The sequence below is a fragment of the Trachypithecus francoisi genome, unplaced genomic scaffold, assembly GCF_009764315.1.
Source record: "Trachypithecus francoisi isolate TF-2019V2 unplaced genomic scaffold, Tfra_2.0 Lachesis_group13, whole genome shotgun sequence".
NCBI classification, from domain to species: Eukaryota; Metazoa; Chordata; class Mammalia; order Primates; family Cercopithecidae; genus Trachypithecus; species Trachypithecus francoisi.
The window spans coordinates 106,565,261-106,589,820 of NW_022681458.1; the positions used below are offsets into that span (position 1 = coordinate 106,565,261).

Below are 24,560 nucleotides of genomic sequence, written 5' to 3' on the forward strand. Positions count from 1 at the left end.
ACAAACCCCTTAAAAGCTGTGAAAAATCCTATGCTTGTCAGAAATGTGCTTACCTGACATTGTGAATGGTAAATCATTTCCTCTCTGAATTACAGTGTTAGATATGCATATGTGCTTTAACCAGCCCCAGGGGATTCTGGTTCCATATTCAGCACTGAAGTTGCTACTGTGACTCATGAAAGCCCAGGAAAGGATGACCAGAAGGACCGTGCAGTACAGAAACCAATGCTGCAAACACCCGAGGATACTTTTGCCAAGTGTCATCAAAGTCGATGGGTTCAGTAAAAGAGCAAGCTCCCTTGCTGCAGGAGGGTCTGGCAGAATCCTTGTCACCATGGCAATCCCACGCTCCCAACCCTCCTCGGAGACACCTCGGAGCAGATGTTATGATGCCGATTCTACATCATAAGCTGCCCCAAATCAGGCAACTTGCTTCCGTTCTTCAAGCCATTTGCACACAAAAGAATGAAAAATCAGAAAAAAAAAATTGATATGAACTATCATGTACTAAGTGCCTGGTACGTCCTAGATTTGGAATAGCACATGGCATATTCATTGTCTCATGTAATCTTCATTTCAAACCCACAGGGTTCAAAAAATCATCTCCATGCTATTGTCTATGAGAAATACTGAGGAGACAATAAGCAGCAGAAATTCTCTAGTTAGTCACATTCAGCAGAAGCCTACAGAGTGATCTGGACCTTCCAAGCCTTAATTGTGGGCTAGTCCCCCTTATTAACCAACAGTTCTTCCTGGCAACCTGGATTGGCCTTCCACAAATGGGTGACCTCATGCAAGTCTCTGAACATGTTTAAGGACTGAACTAGATGATATCTAAAATATCTTCTATGATTTAAAATCCCTGATTGATTTGAGTCTAACAATGTACTAGGCAATGGAAGGCAATTTAGACTTATTAAGACAGTTTCTATTTTTGAGGAGCATATATAAGAAGGAAGCTCAACTTAGAATACAGAGTTGAATAAACGTGAAACCATGCAGTAAGAAGGATGTATGAAATAGCAGACGAGAGAAGAGAGCTGTCTGTGAGGTCAGCATAGTCAAGTCAGAAATACCCTTGGCAAATAATTTATAGTTAAGTTCTTAAAAGCAATCACAACAAAAAACATGCAATGCATAGCATGGTACCATGGCAAGTAGAGAGGGGCACGAAGTGACCAGAAGGTCAGTGTGAAGAATCCTGAAGACAGGACCCTGTGGATGGAGCAGATTTGAAGCAAGCTCTGGGGGGCATAGGCCATGGGGAGGACTCTGTAGATGGAGCAGACTTGAACGAAGATCTGGAGGGCACAGGCCATGGCTGACGTTGACCTTGTGCCTTCCTAAGTGTTGACACTAGAGGCCCTGAGAAAGAGCAGGGCCTAGAGTGAACACCATAATGAATGTGGACAAGCAAAGGATCAGTGCTGGGGACTATGTTACAGGGCCTACGTATACAGGGGGATTTTTGTTGTTGTTGTTAACTTTCTGTTTTTTTCCCTCATAGGTTCTTGACAAACGTTGAAACCCTTTGATAGGGAGAAACCAGTTTTCTCACAAGAATTTATGCACCCTCACTTCTGGTGAAAAGAAGCTGCCCCTGGGTTTATATAGCTACAGAACAACTCTGCCGAAGAAAGCAGCAGCCAGGGAAGTGGGAAGTGAGTGTGGTATGGAGGAAAATGAAGGAAGGAAGAGATGGGAATTGGCTGCCAGAGAAGAGAACAGGTCCAAGAGAAAAATGATAGCTAATACGGTGGCTCTAGGCTTGGAAGAATGAGTGTGTCAAAACCAGGACATTTCTGAGGTTGAAATGTAGTGGCATTCATAATGACAGCAGGACAATGGGGATAAACTGGGTTTCACTGAGCAAACCATGGTAAATGACCACTCTATGTAAAACTCTCCCTCCATCTTTCCTGTGAAAACTTCAGTACAATATATGTTTCTGACAAATGCCTGGTTTGGCTAATATCCATATAAACATATTTTAAAGTGCCCAGGTCCATTTTCAAATTTATTACAGCATAGAAAAAAGATGCTGCTCCTAAGGACTGCAGAACTCTGGGTAACACATTGTGAAACCTGTAAGTTAGATGAGGGCCATCCCCAAAATGCTATCTCTAGGAAAACTATTCTATGAAGTGTCAGTATGCATTTTACAAATAAAATATTCAATGCTCCAACAATGTAGGACACTCCCAAGGAAACACAATTAAGCAGGTTTTCTCCAGAGGTATTTTCCCTGCAGCCCTTTCTATGGTAATATGTACCATGAGTTTCTGTAAGAGAGATAAAGTACATAGTCTTGTTCACTTTTATTTAATTGGAAGATCTATTTTTCCAGGTTATTCATTAGGAGGCCCTGGAACCAATATCCCATGGAACATAATTTGGAAAATTATCTGTTAAATGAATGGGTTAGAAGATTTCTAGATAGAGTATCTACCTTCAGCACTCCAATTCTTAAGAACAAGAAGAAGGTGGCACTGGTCTGAGACATGCAATATCCATTTGCTGGTAAATAGAGTGGGAGAAAGAGCTCTTGGTAGAGTGAAATGTGACTGGACTCTGGTCTCAGAACTACCTCCTTTGGAAAAGTAAACCCCTTTGATTCTCAATGTAATGAAAGAGTTGAATTCAATGCCTAAGATTCCTTTAGCTCTTACATCTTGATTCCTATATTGTCATTGGGCAAATCCAGCATTTATTTAATTCATTAAATATTGAGAACCTACCATAAGCCAGGTGCCATGCTAAGTGTTGGAGATACCAGATGAACAACAAGACTTATCTTACAATGTCTAGAGCTGGTAGCTCTAAACATTGGGGGATTTCCCATGGAAAGCAAATAAAGAAATTTTTTTTTTTCAAATTTGGTATTAAAATCTCAGATTGGGAGTAAATACACTGGTAGGAGGGGGTGTGGATGAAGGGAACATTGGAAAGAAAACTAAAACTAAGTAAAATAAATTAGCCAGATTGAGAAAAATGAACTATACATTATATACTATATACAGCAAAGGAAATCTGGGTTGAATATGATAGTCTATCAACACAAGATATTATCTAACCACCAAAGATAATGCAAAATTAAAAATAACATATCTTTCACCACAGCTATAACTCCCTTTCTCAGATTCTCATGGTTTTCTGGGGTAGTGGTAGTTACTCTGGCATTCATTTCAGGCTTCCCAAATCAACTTCTAATCTTGGATTTCTAGCCTCTTACAACACAGAGATCAGGAAGGTATCTGTCTCAATTGTGCAACTCATTGTGCATTGGTCTAACGCATTTATTCAAGATTACAAACAGGGTTTCAGGACAGATCTTCAGGCAAAAGGAAGTAACTGAGAATTCAAAACACTTCTGGCCCTCTAATCCCTTAAAAGGAAGTGCTGCTCTTGAGCTTTGTATAAAACTTGCACACTATGGTCTACGTGTTGAGTCACTGTGCAGAGCTCACAGATCTCCTGAGGAACAGGCAGGTCAATTGTTTGTGAAAAACAGCCACATTCTGGTTGGTTCACAAGCCCCCGGTTCACCTTAGCCCTGGAGAAGCCATGCTGTCATTCTCAGTGTTGCTTCTGTCCTCCTAGAGCAGTTCCTAAGACAATAGCTATCCGATGTCAAAGGGTTGGCAATGGCTACATTTTCACAGACACTAAAATGACTTCAAATGACATCTCCTAGTGAAAGAATGGAAAGATAACCTAGGGAGGCATATCTATACTTTCTTTACCCAATCACATAAGCCACTTGGATTTTCTGAGCAGAATTTTTTAAAGGCACTACATATTTTACCCTTTTTGTGGCTATTGTAAGTGGAATTGCATTTACAGTAGTCACGAAAAGAATAAAATAGCCAGGAAAACTTCTTAACCAAGGAGGTGAAAGATCTTTATAAAAAGAGCTAAAAACACTGCTGAACAAAATCAGAGACGACAGAAACAAATGGAAAAGCATTCCATGCTTATGGATTGGAAGAATCAATATCATTAAAGGGGTCATACTCTTCAAAACAATTTATAGATTCGACACTATTTCTATCAAACTACAAAAGTTATTTTTTATAGAAGTAGAAGAAATAATTCTAAAATTCATATGGAACCAAAAAAGAGTCCTAGTAGCCAGAGTAATCCTAAGTAAAAAGAACAAAGTCAGAGGAATCATGTTACCTGACTTCAAATTATACTACAAGACAACAGTAATCAAACCAACATAGATAGTATGGGTACAAACACAGACACAAAGATCAATGGAACAAAATAGAGAATCCAAAAATAAAGCCACACATCTACAGTCATCCAAAGTCCATAAAGATAAGGACTCTCTATTCCATAAATGGTGCTGGGATAACTGTCTAACCATATGCAGAAGAATAAAACTGAACCCTTACCTTTCACTATATACAAAAATTAACTCAATATAAAGACTGAAATAGGAGACCTCAAACTATAAAATTCTTAGAAGAAAACCTAAGAAATATCCCTCACGACATTGGCCTTGGCAAATAATTTATGGCTAGGTTCTTAAAAGCAACTGCAACAAAAACAAAAGTTGACAAGTGAAACCTAATTAAACTAAAGAGCTTCTGTATAGCAAGAAAAACTATTGATGGAGTAAACAGACATCCTACAGAATGGGAGAAAATATTTTCAAACTCTGCATCCAATAAAGGCCTAATATCCAAAATCATAAGGAACTTAAATCAATAAGCAAAAACAAAATAACCACACTAAAAAGTGGGCAAAGGATATGAACAGATAATTCTCCAAAGAAGATATACAAGTGGACAACAAACATATGAAAAAATGCTCAATATCACTAATCATCAGAGAAATGCAAATCAAAACCACAATGAGATACTATCTTAGTTAGAATGGCTTTGTTAAAAAGTCAAAAAAAAAAAAAAAAAAAAACAGATGCTGGCAAGGCTGTAGAGAAAAGGGAACGCTTATACACTGTTGTTGGGAATGTAAATGAGTTCAATCCCTGTGGAAAGCAGTTTGGAGATTTCTCAAAGAAAAAACAGAAACATAATTCAACCCTGCAATCTCATTACTGATTATATAACCAAAGGAAAATAAATTGTTCTACCAAAAAACACATGCACTCATATGTTCACCGCAGAGCTAATCACAATAGCAAAGACATGGAATCAACCTAGATGCCCATCAAAGGTGGACTGCATTAAAAAACGCGGTATGTATACATCGTGGGATACTATGCAGCCATAAAAAGGATGAAATCATGTCCTTTGCAGCAACATGGATGCTCTGGAGACCATCATCCTAAGTGAACTAAAGCAGGAACAGAAAAACAAATACTGCATATCCTCACTTATAAGTGGGAGTTAAAACATAAGTACACATGAACATAAATATGAGAACAAGAGATACAGGAGGATACAAAAAGGGGCAAGGGATGGATGAAAAACTACCTATTGGGGACTATGCTCATTTCTTGGGTCATGGATTCAAACAAATCCCAAACATCAGCATCACACAATAGACCTTTGTAACAAACCTGCACATGGACCTCCAGAATCTAAAATAAAAGTTGAAAAAAAAAGCACTAGAGATATAACTTTGCAGCCAGCCCTGTGGCTAGAGACTCCCCACAATTTTTTTCTTTAATAAGTTATATAAATAGGTTGCTTTTATTGTAGGAAGTACATTCTCTTCTGGATAACGGTTTGCCAGTTCTGTGGCTCCTTTTTGGGGCCACCCAAAGCTTTTGATTGGGCATGCCATTTTTATTCTCCATAACGTAGCTGCGCGCTATTTGTTGTAATACCCAAGTCAATAAGGGAATGACAAAACAAAACAAAAAGCTAAAAGTCATTCATCTGCGACTATAACTAACTATATAAAATTCAAAAGAGAATAAATAACTTTTTCCAGTAATTTCATTTGGGGAGAATAGAATGAAACCTCATATCCCCAAATGCCTATTATCACCTCCACACAAATTTCAAATTAGTTTTGGCCCATCTATATCTTAAGAATAGTTTTCCAGTACAGTGGGCTTTCTATTATTTTGCCTTTCCTCTGGATCTCTGACTTTCTTTTCTTCTCTTGCCCAAAATATTGGTCTAAGAAATGAGAATGTTAGAAGGAGCTAGATGCAGATATAGACTTAGACATATGATGTATAGACTATATAGACAGATATAGACAGTTGATATGAATATGGATGGATATGTACATGTGGATTTTTTAAATTCCCCTAGATTACATAAGTGATAGACATTTTTAGGTACATAAATTTCACTATTTTATAGTAGCTGTCTCAACTGTTCCCATATAGAATCCTAGGATTCAGTAGCTCAGACCTTGTAAATATATTTGCTTTGTGACCACAGGCAAGTCTTAACCCTCCCCTTTTATCAATCTCCTGTGTTGTAAGATGGGGTAAGTCACTGCTGTGGTTTGAATGTGTCCCCTCCAAACTTCATAAGTTAGAGTTTCATGGCCAATGTGACAATGTTAAGAAGAGGGGCCATGAAGAGGAGATTTTGTTATGAGGGCTCCTCTCTCCCGCATGGGACTAAGGCCCTTGTAAAAGAGGCTTCTCACAGTGCTCAGCCCTTTTTCCCTCCTCTGCTTTTCACCTCACACTGTGAGGACACAGTGTCCCTGCTCTCCCGAAGATGCAGAAAAAAAAGGCACCATCTTGGAAGCAGACACTGAACCTGGCTATCTCCTTGATCGTGGATTTCCAGCGTGCAGAACTGTGAGAACCACCGATGCCTGACCACCATTGCAGGGCTGTTGTGAGGAGTAAAATGAAATAATGTAAGTGAAAGTAAGCATTTTGAAAGTGGAAAGTAGTATATAAACAGAAGGTTCCATTATCTTTAATCAAAACCACTACAGAACACAGGCATTTCTCATCCTTATTGTACAACATAAACAAATTTGAACACTAAAAATGAAATCAGCCCAAAGTAAAATGTTAGAAATGACAATGAGTCATTTTTCACAACAAATAAATTGATTTTCCATAGATATTCTTTCCTATTGCATATAAAGGCCTATATCCATCAATACCTAGGTCCCTTGTTTTGACACTGAGTATAATTACGTTCCCTCACATAGCTGCTTGGCTCAAGTTACTATCAGAGCCTGAGGCCACAAAATTTCCTCCCTATTACCAGAGGGATATGCCAGGATTTATAGTAAATGTGCTACTACTAAGGCATTTTCTTTAATTAATTAAAAACATACAAGTCATGCTTTTTAAGAACGTGATCTCAGACTATAATGTGGGCTATGCCTACACCTTCCAGTTCAAACATTCTAACTTTTTACAATCATCATTTGTAAATAATGCTTTCAAACATCTGGATTGACTGAAGATTACCAGACCCTCCACTCTTGCAGATAAGAACAACTTCCAGAAAAATCAAGAGAGCTGCCAGATCTTCCATTAAGCCTTCATGTTATCTTTTTTAACCCTCAGAACAAGCTATATTATACCAGCGTTAAATTTCTAATTTTTGATCATTGAACTATGGTTATGTGAGATATTTACATTGGGGCAGTGGTCAAGGAATACAAGGGAACTCTTAGTACTGTCTCCTCAACTCTTCAATGTTTCTGTAAAGATTTTTAAATTTAAAAGACTTAATAAAACAAAAATTTTACAAAATAGCATCCTTACAACCATAAGTCTGGAAACTAGGCCTCTGAGAGATAGTCAAGTACCTAGAGTCAGTTGCCATTTCCACTAATTGATACCACCAATTCATTCTATAAAGTATTTAAGTAAGTTTGTTTATACAAAATGAAAGATAATTATAATAATGATAAGAGCTGACATTTCTGCAGCAGTAATCACATGCCAGGAACTGTTTTAAGAACTTGACATAGATGAAATCAGCATCTACGTCAAATTTATGATGTAGGTCCTATTCTAACTTCCATTTCTCACAGCAAAACTGAGATGTCAAAGACAGCAGTAACTTTCTCAAAGTCACACACCTAGCAAGTGGAGAAATTAGGAGTGACACACAGTATACAAGATGACACTCAAATGATATGAAAGGAAGGAAGGAAGTAAAATGAGTCCAGGAGGGAGAGAATCTGGGAATCTGGTCATCAGTATAATTTTCAGGGTGCACTCAACCCATGCTGGCAGCTATATTATCACAAAGAGATGGGCGAATATGTTTGATTTAGAACTGACCAGTGTTACTCCTATGGATTCTCATACAGGATGCTGAAACATACAAGGTAAAGACCCTAAATCTCATAGCTTTTGAGGAAATGACGGTGAGTTTCATGGTGAAGAGTCTTATAACTTCATACACTATAGGCAGCTAACATCACAGTCATGAACATTTCTGTAAAAACAATTCTGTAAGTTGTCAGTATTATGTTCTCCAGGCACACAGTTCTCCCCAGTCAGAATTAACCCAGGGAAGGATTTCAGAATATCTGGACATACACTGTTTCTCTCAGCTGTGCCTGTGATAAATATTGCATGGAAATGATTTTGTGATTGTGCTCCCTGCCAAGTTCCTAAAGCACAGGGTCCTACTTGTCTCAATAAACAAATACCCACATGCCTTAGTATTTCTCTAAAAAGGAAGTCACACTTTCCCTTTCATATTATCCTCTTATACCTGCTGGGATGCCTTATAAACAAAGAAACCCTATTTATCAGTAATGATGCTGACTGGCCCTTCTGGATAAATTAATTTTCTATTTACCTGAAGTTTCCAATTTAAATTTGCAGCCTGATCTTATTTTAGCTTTAATTACAATGCACTCAAAATATACTGCTACTTTCCTTAATCCATTCTAACTTAAATTTTAATATTAAAATTTATTAATTAAAATCAATTAATTAAACATAATCTTGATAACTTGGGAAAAACTAGACTTCTCCTTGCCTGTGGTTTTCTACCAGGAGCAATACCACTACTCCTTATGGAGACAATAAAAAATATGTGGTCCATTTTGTTTGCCATGACAATGAGGGGACATGACTGCCAATCCATGGGGGAGTGCCAGAGATGCTAAATATCATTAATTTCAGGACAACAAGGAAAAATACAAAACTGTCCTGTCCAAAATGGCAGCAGATGGTCCACAGAGCTAACCTCACTTGCAGAACAGGGAGGAGATTCCCCTGCAGAAACCCTAAGCGCTGGTCCCAGCCTCTGTGAGTATGCCTCTGGTGGTACTGAGCTCATTACTCACCATTGCTAGGCAGCTAAAATGGAACATGTATTCTCATGTTAGGCCAACATCTGTCATCTTTTTATTTGTACCTGTTTGCCCTCTGGAACAACACAGAAATAACTACCTTTCCTTCTCAATGAATCCTTATTTAAGTATATTTAATGAACTCTGATGTAATACTAAAGACCACTTTGGTGTCTCGAATTTTGCTTGCTTTTTACTAAACTTTCTCAAACTTCTCAATACGGTGTCATTAGCAGTTCCGCTATCATCCTCCTCCAGGAATATCTCTACGACGAAGGAGTGAAAAGCTGTTTATCCCTAAAGAGCTGTCTCCTGTCTTCTTTGTGATTTCACATATCTCCTTTTTCAGAGACTCTGCTTCTCTCTCCTCCCAATCCATTCTGATGAATAAATTCTACGCTGCTTAGCTGTCTGAATATGATCAAGATTAGAATTACAGTTGCAGGGAAAACCAGAAAGTATGTACTATATATCTAACTTAAATTCACTTTGCGCCAGAGGGAAATGTGTGTGGGCTTTATGTTTTCATCTCTCTTGCTCTTAGCTCACACTAGGGAAACAAAAGGCAATATGCTTAGTGTATGGTTAGGAATAGGTTTCATGAGCCTAGCCCAGTGAGTTGGCACAAGTGCCTCTAGTGCTGCATAGAAAATAAATCTCAGGCCAAGTTGGACTTTACCAAAAAATAACATCTTAACTATTGAAAGTTATTGCATAGTCTGGTACAGGGCAGCATCGATGTAGCTGGTACAGGTGACATGCATTCACCAACATTCATAAAGTAGAACAAGCACTGGTTTGGAGTCCTATAACTGGAGTTCAAACTTCTGGTATCAGAAATTACTAGTTAAGTGACTTTAAACCATCAACATCTCTGCCTACAATTTCCCCATCAGTAAATTTGGAATAAAAAATAACAATAATTTCCAATTGGGCTATTGTGTGAATCAATTGAAATAACTCTTTCAAGTTCTATAAACATTAAGTGTACCTTAATATACCAGACACTCTGGTATCATGCCAAGAATAAAATGATAAATGAGTCAAGGTATGTGCCCTTGAGAAGCTGAGTCAAATGGCAGAAACAGAGAAATAAACAGATAATTTTAACATAATAAAGGTATTGATAACTGAATCACGAACTGTTATGAAAACACAAACGATGAGCAGTCCATCAATTATAATGATTTCTGAAGCAACTGGTACCTACTCTGATAGAAACTGGCTTTAACAGTAAGGAAATAGATTGTCTCACATAACAGCCAGTGCTCACACTGTGGATTCAGTGGCTCAACAATATCTTCCAGGACCCAGAGTATCTTTCCATCTGTGACCTACTGTACACAGTAATGCCTTTATCCTGAAGCTACATATCCTGTTATAATAAGTTGGATCACAGCAGCAATTAAAACAACACCCTTCCTTGTTCAAGTCCCTCTTCTCATATCCTGTTGACCTAAACAAATTCAACGTTACCCATTTCTGAACCAATAACCTATAAAGGAAAGAAAATTACCATGAATGGCTGTGACAAATAATCTTGGGCAGGTGACAAACATAATATTCACTTGAGATTCTAGACCAGCATAAAATAGTTGGAGTGGGAGTGAAGAAAATGTTTCCTGAAGGACACCAATTCAAGTTCTTAAAGGATAAATAAGAATTAGCCAAAGGAAGAAGAGGAGGATAAGCATCTCAGGCAGGGGAACAACATGACTGTGACTGTGGAAGCAAATTACCATAGAGGTAACAGAGGTAAAGAAGCTGATTATGAGCTATGGCATTTCAGAGCACAAAAGGTTACACACTATGAATTCTTGATTCATGAATCAGTTAAAATATATGTATATATTAATTTAGTAATTCAAAAAGTATTTGATTATAAGATTAAGTAAAACAAAAATATTGATTTTGCATGGGGTGGAAGGGGCTTTCTATGAGGGCTTTTTGATCACTATATTTCCTGAAAGCATTTGAATAGGTACAGAATGTGTAAACCTCTGATTACTTTTCCTTATCTAGCCATATTGGTCATACCACCAGTGTAAATTTCTCCATCATAATGGAGAAGTGTTTTATCCATGTTCGTTACGTTTTTTGTGTCTACATAGAGGGAAAACCGGTAAATGTGTCAAGAGTAATGAGCCAAGGGTCCTATGAAACAGCAAAATACCACTTTAAAATACATTTCAGAAAGTGAAAACAAAACTGTGTCCCTGTGACTAATGCTACAACTAATCCCTGTTATTGGCATTACAGCGGAATACAATAGGGAATAGAAAAACTTAGGACATGTCTGGAGAGAAGATGAAAAGGATAGCAAAGGTGACAATCTCATATTAATTCTCACTGAAAGGTTCGGTTGACCACTTAATCACATGAGCTACATTTGGAAATATCAGTACAATCTAGGACTCATTTTGCTTCTTGAGTCATATAGAATGGGAACAGAAAGTCAATTGCCTAATAAGAATTTCCGAAGAGACAGAAAAAGGAGACAGCACTCCTATGAGAGACACAGGTACAACTCAGGAAGCAATTTACTCTAAGCTATTTCTAAATATTAAAGTCTGGAAAAAACAGATTACATTTAGTCTGATTGTGAAATATTCGTGGAGTAGTGACGGGAACAGTCATTTATTTAGGCCCCTTTTTAAAGGAGAAAAAAGACAAAAGCTATCTTGCAATGTCTACGTATGCAGCAGGGTAGAAAGTGGAAGTAATTCAAAATACAATGCCTGTTTATCAAGACAACATACAGTAAATATATTTAAACCCGCATTGCAGTTCCTCTCTCTTTAGCATTTAAATTGATTCACCAGTTTACATCTACTCCCACCTTCACGTCAAACGTGGATGGGGAAACTCTGATTAGAATGAATCTCTATTTTTCTCTTTTGGATTTCCTCATTGCAAAACATTATTAGTTTCATCTTTAATTTCACTGCAAGACAACTAAATGAAAGGGAACGAGGAACTTGGCTACAGAAACTTTCTAATTTAATCTCCCTTGCAGTCTGATTCCTGTAGCGTGAACAGCACAGCCTGATCTTATTGGCACTTTCAACTGCAATGTCAGGTTCATTTCAAAATTTAATACAACGTATTTGTCATCACCACATTTCCTTAGGTAAAGACACTGACACCAAACTGCTACCAGTTGGTGGTCTGCAAAAGACAGCTTGCTGAAATGAAAATTCTCTCCTCTAAACCTAAATAACTCATCTCACATATTACATGTCTTCTGTTCCTGCAAGAGAACACTATTGCTTTCCACTATTTGATCATTTAGTGATTCATAGGTAACAATAAAGAAGTAAAAAAAAAAAAAAAAAAAAAATTACTCACTGCTTGCTTCTGGAATATTTCAAGAATTTCAAGAATAACTTCTTCAGCAGGAAACAAGAAAAAAGATTAGGACCAAGACTACTACTTTTCTTTTTTGAGACGGAGTCTAGCTTTGTCGCCAGGCTGGAGTGCAGTAGTGCTATCTCGGCTCACTGCAACCTCCGCCTCCCAGGTTCAACCGATTCTCCGACCTCAGTCTCCTGAGTAGCTGGGATTACAGGCACGTGCCGCCATGCTCAGCTAATTTTTATATCTTTAGTAGAGATGGGGCTTCACCATATTGTCCAGGATGGTATCGATCTCCTGACCTCAAGTGATCTGCCCACCTCGGCCTCCCAAAGTGCTGGAATTACAGGTGTGAGCCACCACGCCTCGCCCAATACTACTCTTGATTCTAACTAAGTGTAACACATGCCTTGTAAAACATGCTGTAGCCTACTTCTCTGTTATATGCTAACATTATAAAGCTGCCCATTGTCCTTAGTTGGCTTACAACTGTGTTTTTCAAAGTCTGGTCCCTGGATCAACACCAGCATCACCTGGGAACCTGCGAGAAATACAAGTTCCTGAGCCCTATTCCAGCCCTACTGAATCAGAAACTCTGGGGTAGGGTCTGGAAACATGTGGTTTTACAAGCCCACCAGGTGATTCTGATGCCCACTAGTTTTAGAACCACTGATCTAGAAGAAACAAGATAGAGCACCATGTTTCCCCAACATTTCAGACCCAATTTTCCTATACAAGTAATTACTTTAACACCCAGTAGAGGTCTGTTTATCTTTTTCTTTTTCAGAACTATTCCAATACAATCTGGAATCAACTACATAATGAAAATAAGAATAACCTAGTCCCCCTCCAGAGTCATACATGACTCAATAGTTGAAAAACAAGACTCAAGATGATGATGTATGTTACCCAGATTGCCTAACTAGAAAATAAATGGAATTCAATATTTTTTATGTTTTCATAGGGAGAACAGAAACAGTATATTGAAGCCCTTTGAATAATGGCAAATAATGAATAAAGACTGAGGGTTGTTCAAAATATTGAATGATCTCTCATGAGATACTGTATCATTTCTGCTTTGAAAGGTAATTCTTTAAAAAAACTATCATCAACATGGTATGATTTGAATTGGATTTTGTATCTCCTATAGGAATGGACTGACTAAATATCTTTCCAAGCATCTTTGTCTTAGTATGAGCTGTGTCATAATGAAACTCTGTGACAAAGATTACCAGACAAGTACTTATTGGAAGCCACGCCAGGGAGCCAGTCAAAGAGTAGGGAAGTGAGGCAGGAAAGGGAGGAGCCTGGTAAAGAGTAGGTAATCAATAAAGAAACAGCTTCAAACATACATCTCCGGGCTATTCCAACCAAGAAGAAAGAAACTGGGTGTGTATCAACAACTCTCAATCAATAGTTGAAGACTGCTCCCTGGGGTTGCCAATTCCTTAGGAAGGCTGCAGTGGACAGAGACATTTCTTAGACAAAGAGATGTAGGTGATATCAGCTGGAATTTCAGGCTGACATCCACAGAAATGGGAAATGGCCAAGGCGATCTGGGCAGGAAACAACAGTGTGTGCTACAACCCACTACTTCTGACTATTCCAAAAGGCCATTTCTCTGAATTTGCATTGCTAATACAATTGCATGCCCATGTTTATTCTCCTATTCTTCAATTCTTCCAAACAGGTGGCAAGAAGTTGGCAAGATAAGATTCCCATCCTTATATAAAGGTAAGTGGGAGTTTTTCCTACACAAATAAAAAATTGATAGTATAAGAGAAAATGATAGTTACTTTCTTAAAAAAGAAAAGAGATATCCAATTACTATTATCCCTTCCAAAATGCACATCTTAATAAACTGCACACTTATTTTAACCAAGTTGCCATTTCTCAAAACTTTTAGAAAATCCACATTTTAACTTTATTTTAGAGCCTACATATCCTCAGGGGTGCGTCTAATTTTGTAGCATCTCTTTAATAGGTTGATTCACTGCAGGAATATACTTATGTGAAAAAGAAATATCTGATGAATAATCTATTCTTCTTTCATCCTAAAATACAAGAAAATAAATATTGTACTGAAATAGCATTTAAAACATTTTATAAGCAAATGCAAAAACACACAGAGCAGAAGTAAAGCAGCATTTGTTAACAACACGAGATACAGCATAATCGAAGGGTTAAAAAATAAAGTCAACACAAAAGGAGTTCTCTTTAGAATTCTGGTGAATCGCAAAATATTCCAAAAAATAATTTTTATTTGAATGGAGTCTGACATTATTCTCACAGGTAATCCAAAGAACATTTTTGAGATCTAAAAATGACACAAACAAACAAAACAAAACTTTCAACTCCAATCATAGATTTAAAACCATTTTTAAAATGTTTGCTCCAACTTAGGTAAATGATTATTCTAACACTTTCCACTAGTTGAAGTCCTCCTTGAAAAGGTACTTAACAGTGTTAGAGCTTACAAGTACATGCCATTTTAGCCAAGATTAAAGGTAACATTCTTGGAGTGTTCAAGGTCCAATGATTTAAGGCAAGGACTCCTCGAAAAATACCCTTGAAATAAAAAGCAAAGCTACTTTAATGATGCAAAATCATTCATCGTGCTGTGCAAATATATACACTGCTTAAGAAAATTATTTGCATGGAAAAGGTATAGTGCAACTGTGAAAATCAAAAACCTTGTATGCAAGGGAGTGTTTTTGGCAACACTGCAGAACTCTAACTCCATGTACCTATCAACATGTGAACTTCGTTTTCTGTGATCTATTACACTCTTCACCAGTGTGGGCATTTACCTTCCAGAAGTGCAGATTGTATGTTGCATTATCCCTGAATGAAGATGTTTGCGGAAACATATACACGCTTTTTTTTTTTTTTTTTTCCCAAGATAGCCTATTTGGCAAATTATGGGGCAAAGCAGGTGGTGAGTGTTCCAGGTCTGACTGCTCCAGCAGGCAGACAGGTGTTTATCCAACGACCCCGTGGAGTCTTCTGCCCACTTTGCATTGTGGACTCATGAAAGATGATACATAGTAGTCACTTGCCAGCCACTTGTCCACTCCCCTGGCATGATGGGGGTTTTTCTAACTTGCTTTTGAAGATGTCACTTGGTGGTAAACTTTCATCAATCGCCAGTGAAACCTGGCAATAACGAATCAGTTATATGTTTGAGAATCGATATTTAAAATGCAGTGAGTAAATCTGATATTCTAAGGGAGAAATATGTTGGGCTTGCATTTTTGAATCTCACTCCATTTACATTTCAAGTGCCTACTTTGAAATGAGAAAACTTCCTTGTCAATGAGACAAGAATAACCTATGCATATTCTACTCTCCGTAAATGTCTATTGACCCCATACAATGATAAGATGTTGTGCAGAGGACAGAAATCAAAGCTATTCCACCAATCAGAGACTCAGAAATCAGATTCCAAATAAGAACACTCATTTACACAATCTATTATGCAATTTTCCTCCTGAAAATAAATATTACTGACTAACATATTGTTTGCTATAATTACCGGCTTGAGGGAGAAATAGGAGCTTCAGTGGCACTGATAGTATTGCCAATAAATCAAAGTAGAGAACGCAACAAAGCAGAGATAGCTGTAGAATTTAGAGATGACTACTCGAATCTAAGATAACCCAAAGTAGACCACACTCTTAATCCACAAAGTTTAGGCACATCAAAAATTGCTATTTCCAAATACTCCCTGGTTTCAATGTGACATAGATTATATATTTTTGAAGTTTGTAAGCTAATGGTCTAAACAAACTTCCGGGGAAGAGCAGTATGTCTTCCTAGCAGCTAACAAGGACACCCAACAAGACACTATCAAGAGTCCTACAGAATCTTGGTCACGCTTATGTAGAAATCTCATGGTTCCACAATTTGAATAGGACATAGGGATGCTGAATATTCCTTTCTAAACACCTATATGCAGGATATCTGGAAGGAGATCATACGTAAAAGCCTAAAAATGGTAAATAAGCCAAGTTACCCTTAGAAATTACAGTAGGCCTCAAGTCTGAGTAGATCTAATGTAAGTGTTTTTTTAAAAAATCAAAAATAATTTCTTTTGGTCTCATCTGTTAAATTCAAAATAAATTCTGAAAGAAAGTGTCTATGAAGCAATTAATAAACCAAGAGCGATGGGGGAAAAATATCAAATGTTACAAAAAAAAAAAAAAGGAGATCAAAGGACACTGTATATCTCAAACCTGTCTTTCTCCATTCATTTAAATTAATGTCAACTGTTCTGTCAACTCCTGTAGTTATGGAAAGACCCTGATAATATGTAGGAGTCAAACAGGAGCACTTCTCTACTAAACTTCTATCATCAATCACCCAGATTCACACTGAAGCTGAATCACAAAAACTGTAACCAGACCACATTTTCAGTTTCACACAGAACAAAAGACAGCTTCAGCCACCGGGAGGCCAAGTATGTTCCCATAACCATAACCATGGTCATTGCCCCACAAACAATGAGAGAATCGTTCAGGTATTTAAAAACCACAAAGACTTCATGGAGCTGATATGAACAAATATTAATTCCCTCTTCTGCACACGTAAGTTCAGAGTGTAGGTCAAAAGCTGAAAATTAGTCATTTCACAGGAATAAGCAAGAAAGCTCTAAAACTGCTGTAAAATAGTAAAGGTGATGCTTGAAAGAAGTTCCCAGCCAAGCGGACAGAGATATCATGACAACCCTCTAATATCTGTTGTGAGATAACAAGGCAAGAGAGTCATTTATCACTGGGTTCCAACCAAACCAGTGATCTTCCTGTTTCCTTAGCTGGAATTGGGGAGGAAGAAGTAGTTTTGGTTATTCTAATCCTCCTTATTATTTTCATTTTTTAAAAGAATGCTCTTTGACCAATTCTTCAGGACAGGGTAGAATAATAATTGTACTTTAAAATATACATAAAATACGTTTATGGCTTTTTTGAATGGTCATATGCCATTCAAAAAATCATTGCCACTTCATTAATCATTGTTATATAACTAATTTAACTCTCACAGTCTTAAGAGTGAGAGGGGGGTTTTATTACCCCACTAGTCAGGTGAAAGAAAGGATGCTTCCAAGTTAAATAAATTTCCTGAGATCACCTAGCAGGGGAGTAGCGGAGTTGAAACTGCAACCTGTCTAGCTCTAGAACTCATGTTTTAAACTTCCATACTTCACTTCTTACTCCAAACTCAACACAGAACACTTCTGTAACCACACAATTCTCCAACACCACTTGGACATCCTACAATTTCCCTCAACTCTAACACTATCTATTTGGAGTTAGCATTGGATCCCACAGGTTATGGGTTCAGTCCCGCAAGACTGCCCCTCACTTCAGATGCCCATCACAAGTCCCAGACTGTCGCCAGTGCTTCTGACCCATGGTTATACATCGGGGTTCCCACAACTCCTTCCTCAGGTCCTACAATTTCCTAGGATATATTACAGAACTCATGGAAACATTTTATATTTATTGGTTTATCATAAAAGATATTACAAAGAATATACATGAAAAGCCATAAGAGATTCATGAGGAAAAGATAAACAGGACAAATATGGAGGACAGAGTGTGGGGCTTCCATACCCTTGCTGGGATCTGCTACCCTCTGAGCACTGCCATGCTTCCAGCAGCCCAGAAGCTCTCTGTACCTCATAGTTCAGAGGTGTTTATGTAAGTAGGACCAATTATTAACCCAATCTCCAGACCCTCTCTTCTTTCCAGTGGGTGAACTGAAATATCTAAGCTTCTAATCATGGTTTGGTCTTTCTGGTGATCATCCCCCATCCAGAAGCTCACCAAGCATCACTTCATTAGAGTAAGGCAGGCCTCGCACTGAGGAAATTTCAAGAGATTTAAGAGCTGTGTCAGGAACCAGGATCAAAGACCGACTATTAAAACAAAAGATTCTCCTAGCACCCCTGTATCTCAGGAAATTACCAGGGTTTTAGGAGCTCTGTGATAAGAAGCCAGGGACAAAGAGCAAAAAAAATACGTCTTATTATAAAACACAATATCACACAAACAAAAGGAATACAAAAGTGATCTGTTACTAAACTGCACATATGTTACCACAATTCAAAAATTATATGTTAATTTATTATTATAAAATAGGAGTTGCTATTAGTTTTAACACTCTGCTGTAGCTAATACAATCTGTTGTTGCCCTCTAATTAAACAATCACTTGGTTTCCACAGGTAACCAATTATATCACCTGACAAAATCTATACCTGTGTAATTATGCTAATGATTGAAAAGAAAGAAGGAAGGAAGGAATGAAGAAAGGATGAAGAGAGGCAGGGAGAGAGAGAAAGAAAAAAGGAAGGAAATGCTTTGTAATATATATCAACCCTGTGTGGATGCTATTATCCATTCTGAATCTATTTTGTGATTTCCTTCTGTTCTATGGATTACTTAGCTGCAAAAGTTCAAAACACTTCATCCCACATATCATGAGCATTATAAATGGGGCTTCTCATGGTAGAGCTGATTAATAAATATACATGATATTCTTCCAAGGCACTGAAGTTTTTTAAAGTTTTGGATCAAGGTTTAACATGTCACTTTTCTTATTTCCACATGACTTACATGTTTTCTGAATCACCTTTCATTTCAAACAACCTACCAGGTGCTGGCTGATCGAGGAAAGACATCATTGTTAATAGTTTTGTAAATCATGACAACTTGTATTTAAAAACAGTTATTTGGAAATGTTAGTATTGTGTCTATAGCTGACTCAACTCTAATGTTATATAAATAAAAAGCCACTTAGTTAGTCTTGTTTGGTTGTTTTTTAAACTTGAAGGATGTTTCAGTCCTGGATTCTTAACAAGGTGGTGTTTGTTTATAATATATAAAGGCATGTTATACATTGGCCTTTACTTGTTTTGTATTGATAAGTTGAACACTATCCAAGAGATTTGTTTTCCATTTTTTTTTTTTTTGACAAATTAAAAACTCTTGAGAAATCTCTAGGTTTGCTGTACTGCATTTAGGTACAATCAAATAGTGTTCTATCGTGGAGTACGTGGCCCCATATTAAGTCATGGCATCTTACTTTGCAGCAATGCGTCACTTGATGTAAACATAAATATTCAAGGATAAAAAAGGCTGTGCTTCTCTTCCTCATAAGGATGATCTATTGAGGGGTGGCCATGTGTTATTTGTCTGATACTTAACATCCTAACACCTCTAATGGGTCACTGGGACATACCGTGGTCATTCTGGCAGATGGCCTTCAGAATGCGATGTCCCAGGCCACATTTTCCATGATCAGGGAAACAGATCCCTTCTGATGCCAGCCATCGGTAGCATGTTGGATCCTCACAAGGAACAGACTCCACCAAATGAGGGCAATGCCCTGCAGGTCCTGTAGATTCCATGAGGACATGGCGCTGCCTCGTTCTAAATCCTAAAACGAGAGAGAATACGTTTCACAGAATTCCACTCTTTTCTAGTAAAGGAAAAGAAGCAGCTGGGTGACAGATGAAAACTTATTCAAGTACTCATTGCTCTAAGCATGTATTATCTTGATGTGTTTTATTCTGTGTGAAGTGAGAGGATGAGATGTGGAAAAAAAAGAGAATGGGAAATAATAAAAGCAGGAAATCTGTTTTCCAAGGGTTTACAACTTAGGAGTTGGAGAAGTCAGACATAATTCAATGGATTAATAAGTACCATAAGTCCTATGGTATCAATAAACCAGTAAAAATAAATGGAGACTCAGAAATGATCTAAATATAGATTAATCCACATTTTCTTTTTGCTGTTGATTTTGACATTCTTGTTACACTGCATTCAGTTGAAATACATCACCTCTTTGGCATCTCCTTGGTGCCCGACCATTCACAACTTCCTGCTCCAAGATTTATCTGCATCATGTCACTGAGATTTACACATCAGTCTGCCTTGTAAAGACAGTATCTCTTTGGAGTTAACTTTCCACCCAGGCTAGACATAGGTCCATGATTGTTATTCTGTTTTAAAAAAGTGTACTGTGGGACTAGGGCCCCAAAGTCCCAGCCAGAGACTGTACTAAGAACATAGATGTGTTTTACATGCTATGGGCCCAGAGTCACAAATGCAAATCAACAGGAGTCAAGTAGGTACACACATCAAGGCAAATGGGTCAACCATGAGACTGCAGCGAGTGTTTGGGTCAATGGACCTGCTCTAAAGTGCCTGACTACTATTCAGCTTCTATTGACTCTCAGCATTAGAGATCATGAACCCTCTGTTAGCAGATCCTTCCATTTTGTCTAAGAAACCAGAAATTCCTCTATTTTTAAATGATAAAAATGAATGCACAATTTTTAAAAAGCAAAGTGACCTAATAAAGAAGGACTGAGAACCAGATTAAACCCTTTAGTCCAAATTTTCAATCTCTGGACCCCATGATATACTATCACTTCTAAAGCCTACGTCTACCTTCTGTGGATATCATATCTTCCACCGTTTCTATTCCAAATTCAATCAACAGATTTAATTCTTTTAATTCCTTTTTCTTTTAACATAATCAACAGTTTTGCATGAATAACATTTTAAGAAATTGTTATTCATTTATTCCTCTGAGTAAGTAAAGAAAATGAGAGAGTTTGATAGCACAGAGAACATTCAATTTCCAGAGTGAGAGTTGCATACCCCACTACTCTTTCCACAAGGAGAGGGGAGAAGGATAAGTTAGGAAGCATGAGAGGTAACATCTCTCTCATGAAAAAGTTACACACCTCAAGGTATAGTTGGAGAAAGACCACCTGTCTTAAATAGCACAGCCAAGGAGCCTAGAACACAATGAACATGTGGTTTTGAGACATAAGAAAAAGTGGCAGGTAGGTTTTGGGTTATCTTAGGCCAAAAAAAAAAAAAAAAAAAAAAACCCTCAAATAAAGCACTTAAAAATCCTTAAAAATACTAAGTATTTTAGCAAAGTACAGGGCTGGGCAAGAATTTTAGGTAAGGATTTTTAAGTGCTTTGAGTTTGATTTTTTTGTTTGTTTGGTTTTTTGTTTTGTTTTGTTTTGTTTATTTTGTCTAAGATAACCCAGAACCTCCCTTTAAAAGATACTCCTAGACTCTTTAAGGATTAGACCTTAGGAAGAAATCATTCAGCCAGTCAGAGGCTATATTCTCACGGCATTAACACTGTTAAGATCAGGGCAGTTAAAAAAAAAAGGAAAAAAAAAAAGGCTTTTCCCATGCTTTATACTTCCATACCTCCATGTCTATATCATTAACTAGCCAAATAAAATTGACAGAAGGGCTGTTTCCTTCCTGGGCCACCTTGAAAAGAGATGCATACAGGGCTCTAAACTTCACTTGATGAGCATCAAACTACGATGACCTACAAGCTCTCGTTTCCACAAAACTCGAATTACCTCTATTGTTATATGTCACATCTGCATGCTGCTTATTTATTGTCTTATATTTTTGCTTGTTTTGATTTTATCTTTGAGCAAGACATGGCATGAGTCACCATGATTTACACGGTTTGACAGTCAGCCCAGACTTGAGCAGAGAAACTTAGCAGTCTTTACGAAGGATTCTGGGTGTCCTATTATTTGGAACCTAATGCCATTGAGGGGCATGTTCAGTTTTCCTCCATAAATCAAGTTGCATCCATCTTGCCATAAATCTATAGATTACATCTCCTCAGTCAATAAATTCCTTCAGTCTTTCATTTGTGCTGCCCTTGTCCTGACTCTAACTAGGATCAAATCACAGCACAAGCTCGGCATAAAACAAAAACCTTGGATTCTCTTGCTAGCACTTAACTTTAATCACGCATCGCTGTTCATGCCTGCAATAGTCATCAGGCTTCTCCCAGGTGCTTCTGTTCTGAAAGATATACAATTGCCAAGTCCACAGTGGCTGGGGCCAGCCCACCAGTCATCTTCATTTACTGAGTTTCGTATTAATTAGATGATATTATTCCATAAATATTAACTGCCATTTGCACACCACTTTCCTGTACTATGGGAAGCCACAGGAGGAACTGGAAACGTGTATTCTTCTCAAAGCATAAAACCCAACAAGGGAAAAAAGCAAATGCATACACCAATATTCACCCTTTACCAAGACTGGGACAGTAACTTTACTTTATTACTCTAAATGAATAAAGCCTCAAAACTATGTTATGTTACTATTCCCATTTTGCATGTGTGAAAACTAAGATGCCACTTTATTACTTCTCCAAAGGTGCATTATTACTGATTAAATGGATGGGCGTGAAAATCAGCAGAAGTCTTTCAGAGTCATTGCCTCCTCACAAGAAAGGATTAAAGTCAGCTCCTGCGGATATAGCATTTTCGGTACACTTTATAAAGTGAAGCTGAAAGGCACTATGGTTTATTTGAAGGTACTAAAGGTGAGTAGATTGGACGGTGGAATTTTAGATGCTGGGTAGCAGGGGAGAGTCATAATTATCACTTCCTGACCACAGATTCAATTCACCTTTAGTGAAACTAGTATCTGCAGGGTTTATTTTTTTTCTGTGACTCCAAGAATTATGATTTAGTATATAATTCTACAAGAGACAATTAGAAAAGAATGGATAGTGGGTTGGGGAGAGGAAAGGGAAGATGAGCAGATGGCAGAAAAGGGGTCAGTGTTTTTTAATTGAAGCCACGGAAGAATTAAAGGAGGCTCAGGAGGGTATATCCAGGTCTGAGGGCTGTATTTCTGCATGAGTTAGTAGACCAGAAGTGTACACACGAGCTATCCACAGGCAATGCTATGTCTCAACACTGACTCCACTGGGACAGGCGTGAAGAAAGTCCAGCAGGTTCCAGCCTGGCCAATATGGTGAAACCCCATCTCTACTAAAAATACAAAAAAATTAGCTAGGCAGGGTGGCACATGCCTGTAGTCCCAGCTACTCAGGAGGCTGAGGCAGAATTGCTTGATCCCGGGAGGTGGAGGTTGCAGTCAGCCAAGATCATACCACTGCACTCCAGTCTGGGCGACAGAGTGAGACTCTGTCTCAGAAAATAAATAAGTAAATAATAAAATAAAATAAAAATAATAAAAAAGAAAGTCCAGCAGATTAAACAACCAGGACAAAAGCTTATTCTGTCTTAAGTACTCCATTTGCTCTTCCTCTCTGGTAGCCCTGAACTTTGGGTAACAACTCTGAGTGAAAGAATCTGAGCAGGTTGAAGCTTCGATCCTAACCCTTTAGAAATCAACCACTCTCCTGCAGGGGTAGTATTTTATAGCATCATTATTAGTCTACAGCCTGGTGTAAATACAGAAACTAAGACGACATCTTGATAGGGTGATGTCAGCATGAGAACTCCCAAAGCTTAGAATGAGAAGTTAACAGAACCCCCCGACCTACCCCAAACACATAGACACAGGAAAAAAAACAAAACAAAACAAAAACAAAAACAAAAAATCAAAACTGTCTCTTAGCATATACTATCTATGAGAAAGCAAAATGATTTCATGGACTTCGCATTCAATGGAAAGCCTATCTAGCAGGCAAAGATGGAAAATGGAAATGTCCCCCATTTTTGTTACATAAGATCTAAAACATGTCAGCATTTTCCAACTTTAGCATGTTATCGAATTTGTTTAAGAGCATAAAAGACTGTCTTCAAAAAATAGTCATGGCTTCTCAGTTTCAAAATATCTTGTCCTTCAGGAACTTTTAAGGACTTGGATGCTCTCATTGAGGGAAGCAATCCCTGAAGTCCTTCCACGTAAGCAGCTGGCTGTTGTGACACCCTATAGGGAGCCTCCAGCAAATTCCTCTTTAGAACAACTTCAGTGGGCAATTCTGCCTTTCTAGTATATGTCTGAAAGGGACAAGGATGTCATATAAATGTGTGTCTATACGTCAAGAAAAAATTTAAAAAATGCTTCATATCTATGTGTAGAGTTTGTCTATGAGTGTTTATTTTTTCAGGCTAATTCTCTTCCCTGTATCTCTAATTATAACACTCTGGGAGTGTATCAAAGAG

The 24,560-nt window shown here is 37.8% G+C and overlaps 1 protein-coding gene across 1 annotated transcript in view; it reads right to left on the reverse strand.

Moving 5' to 3' along the window:
• The window catches only part of THSD7B (thrombospondin type 1 domain containing 7B), a 927,497-nt gene that overhangs the window by 495,029 nt on the left and 407,908 nt on the right, over nt 1-24,560 (reverse strand). Inside the window, 1 exon segment of the mRNA XM_033231647.1 lies at nt 19,814-20,011. Coding sequence (XP_033087538.1) covers nt 19,814-20,011 — 198 coding nt within the window.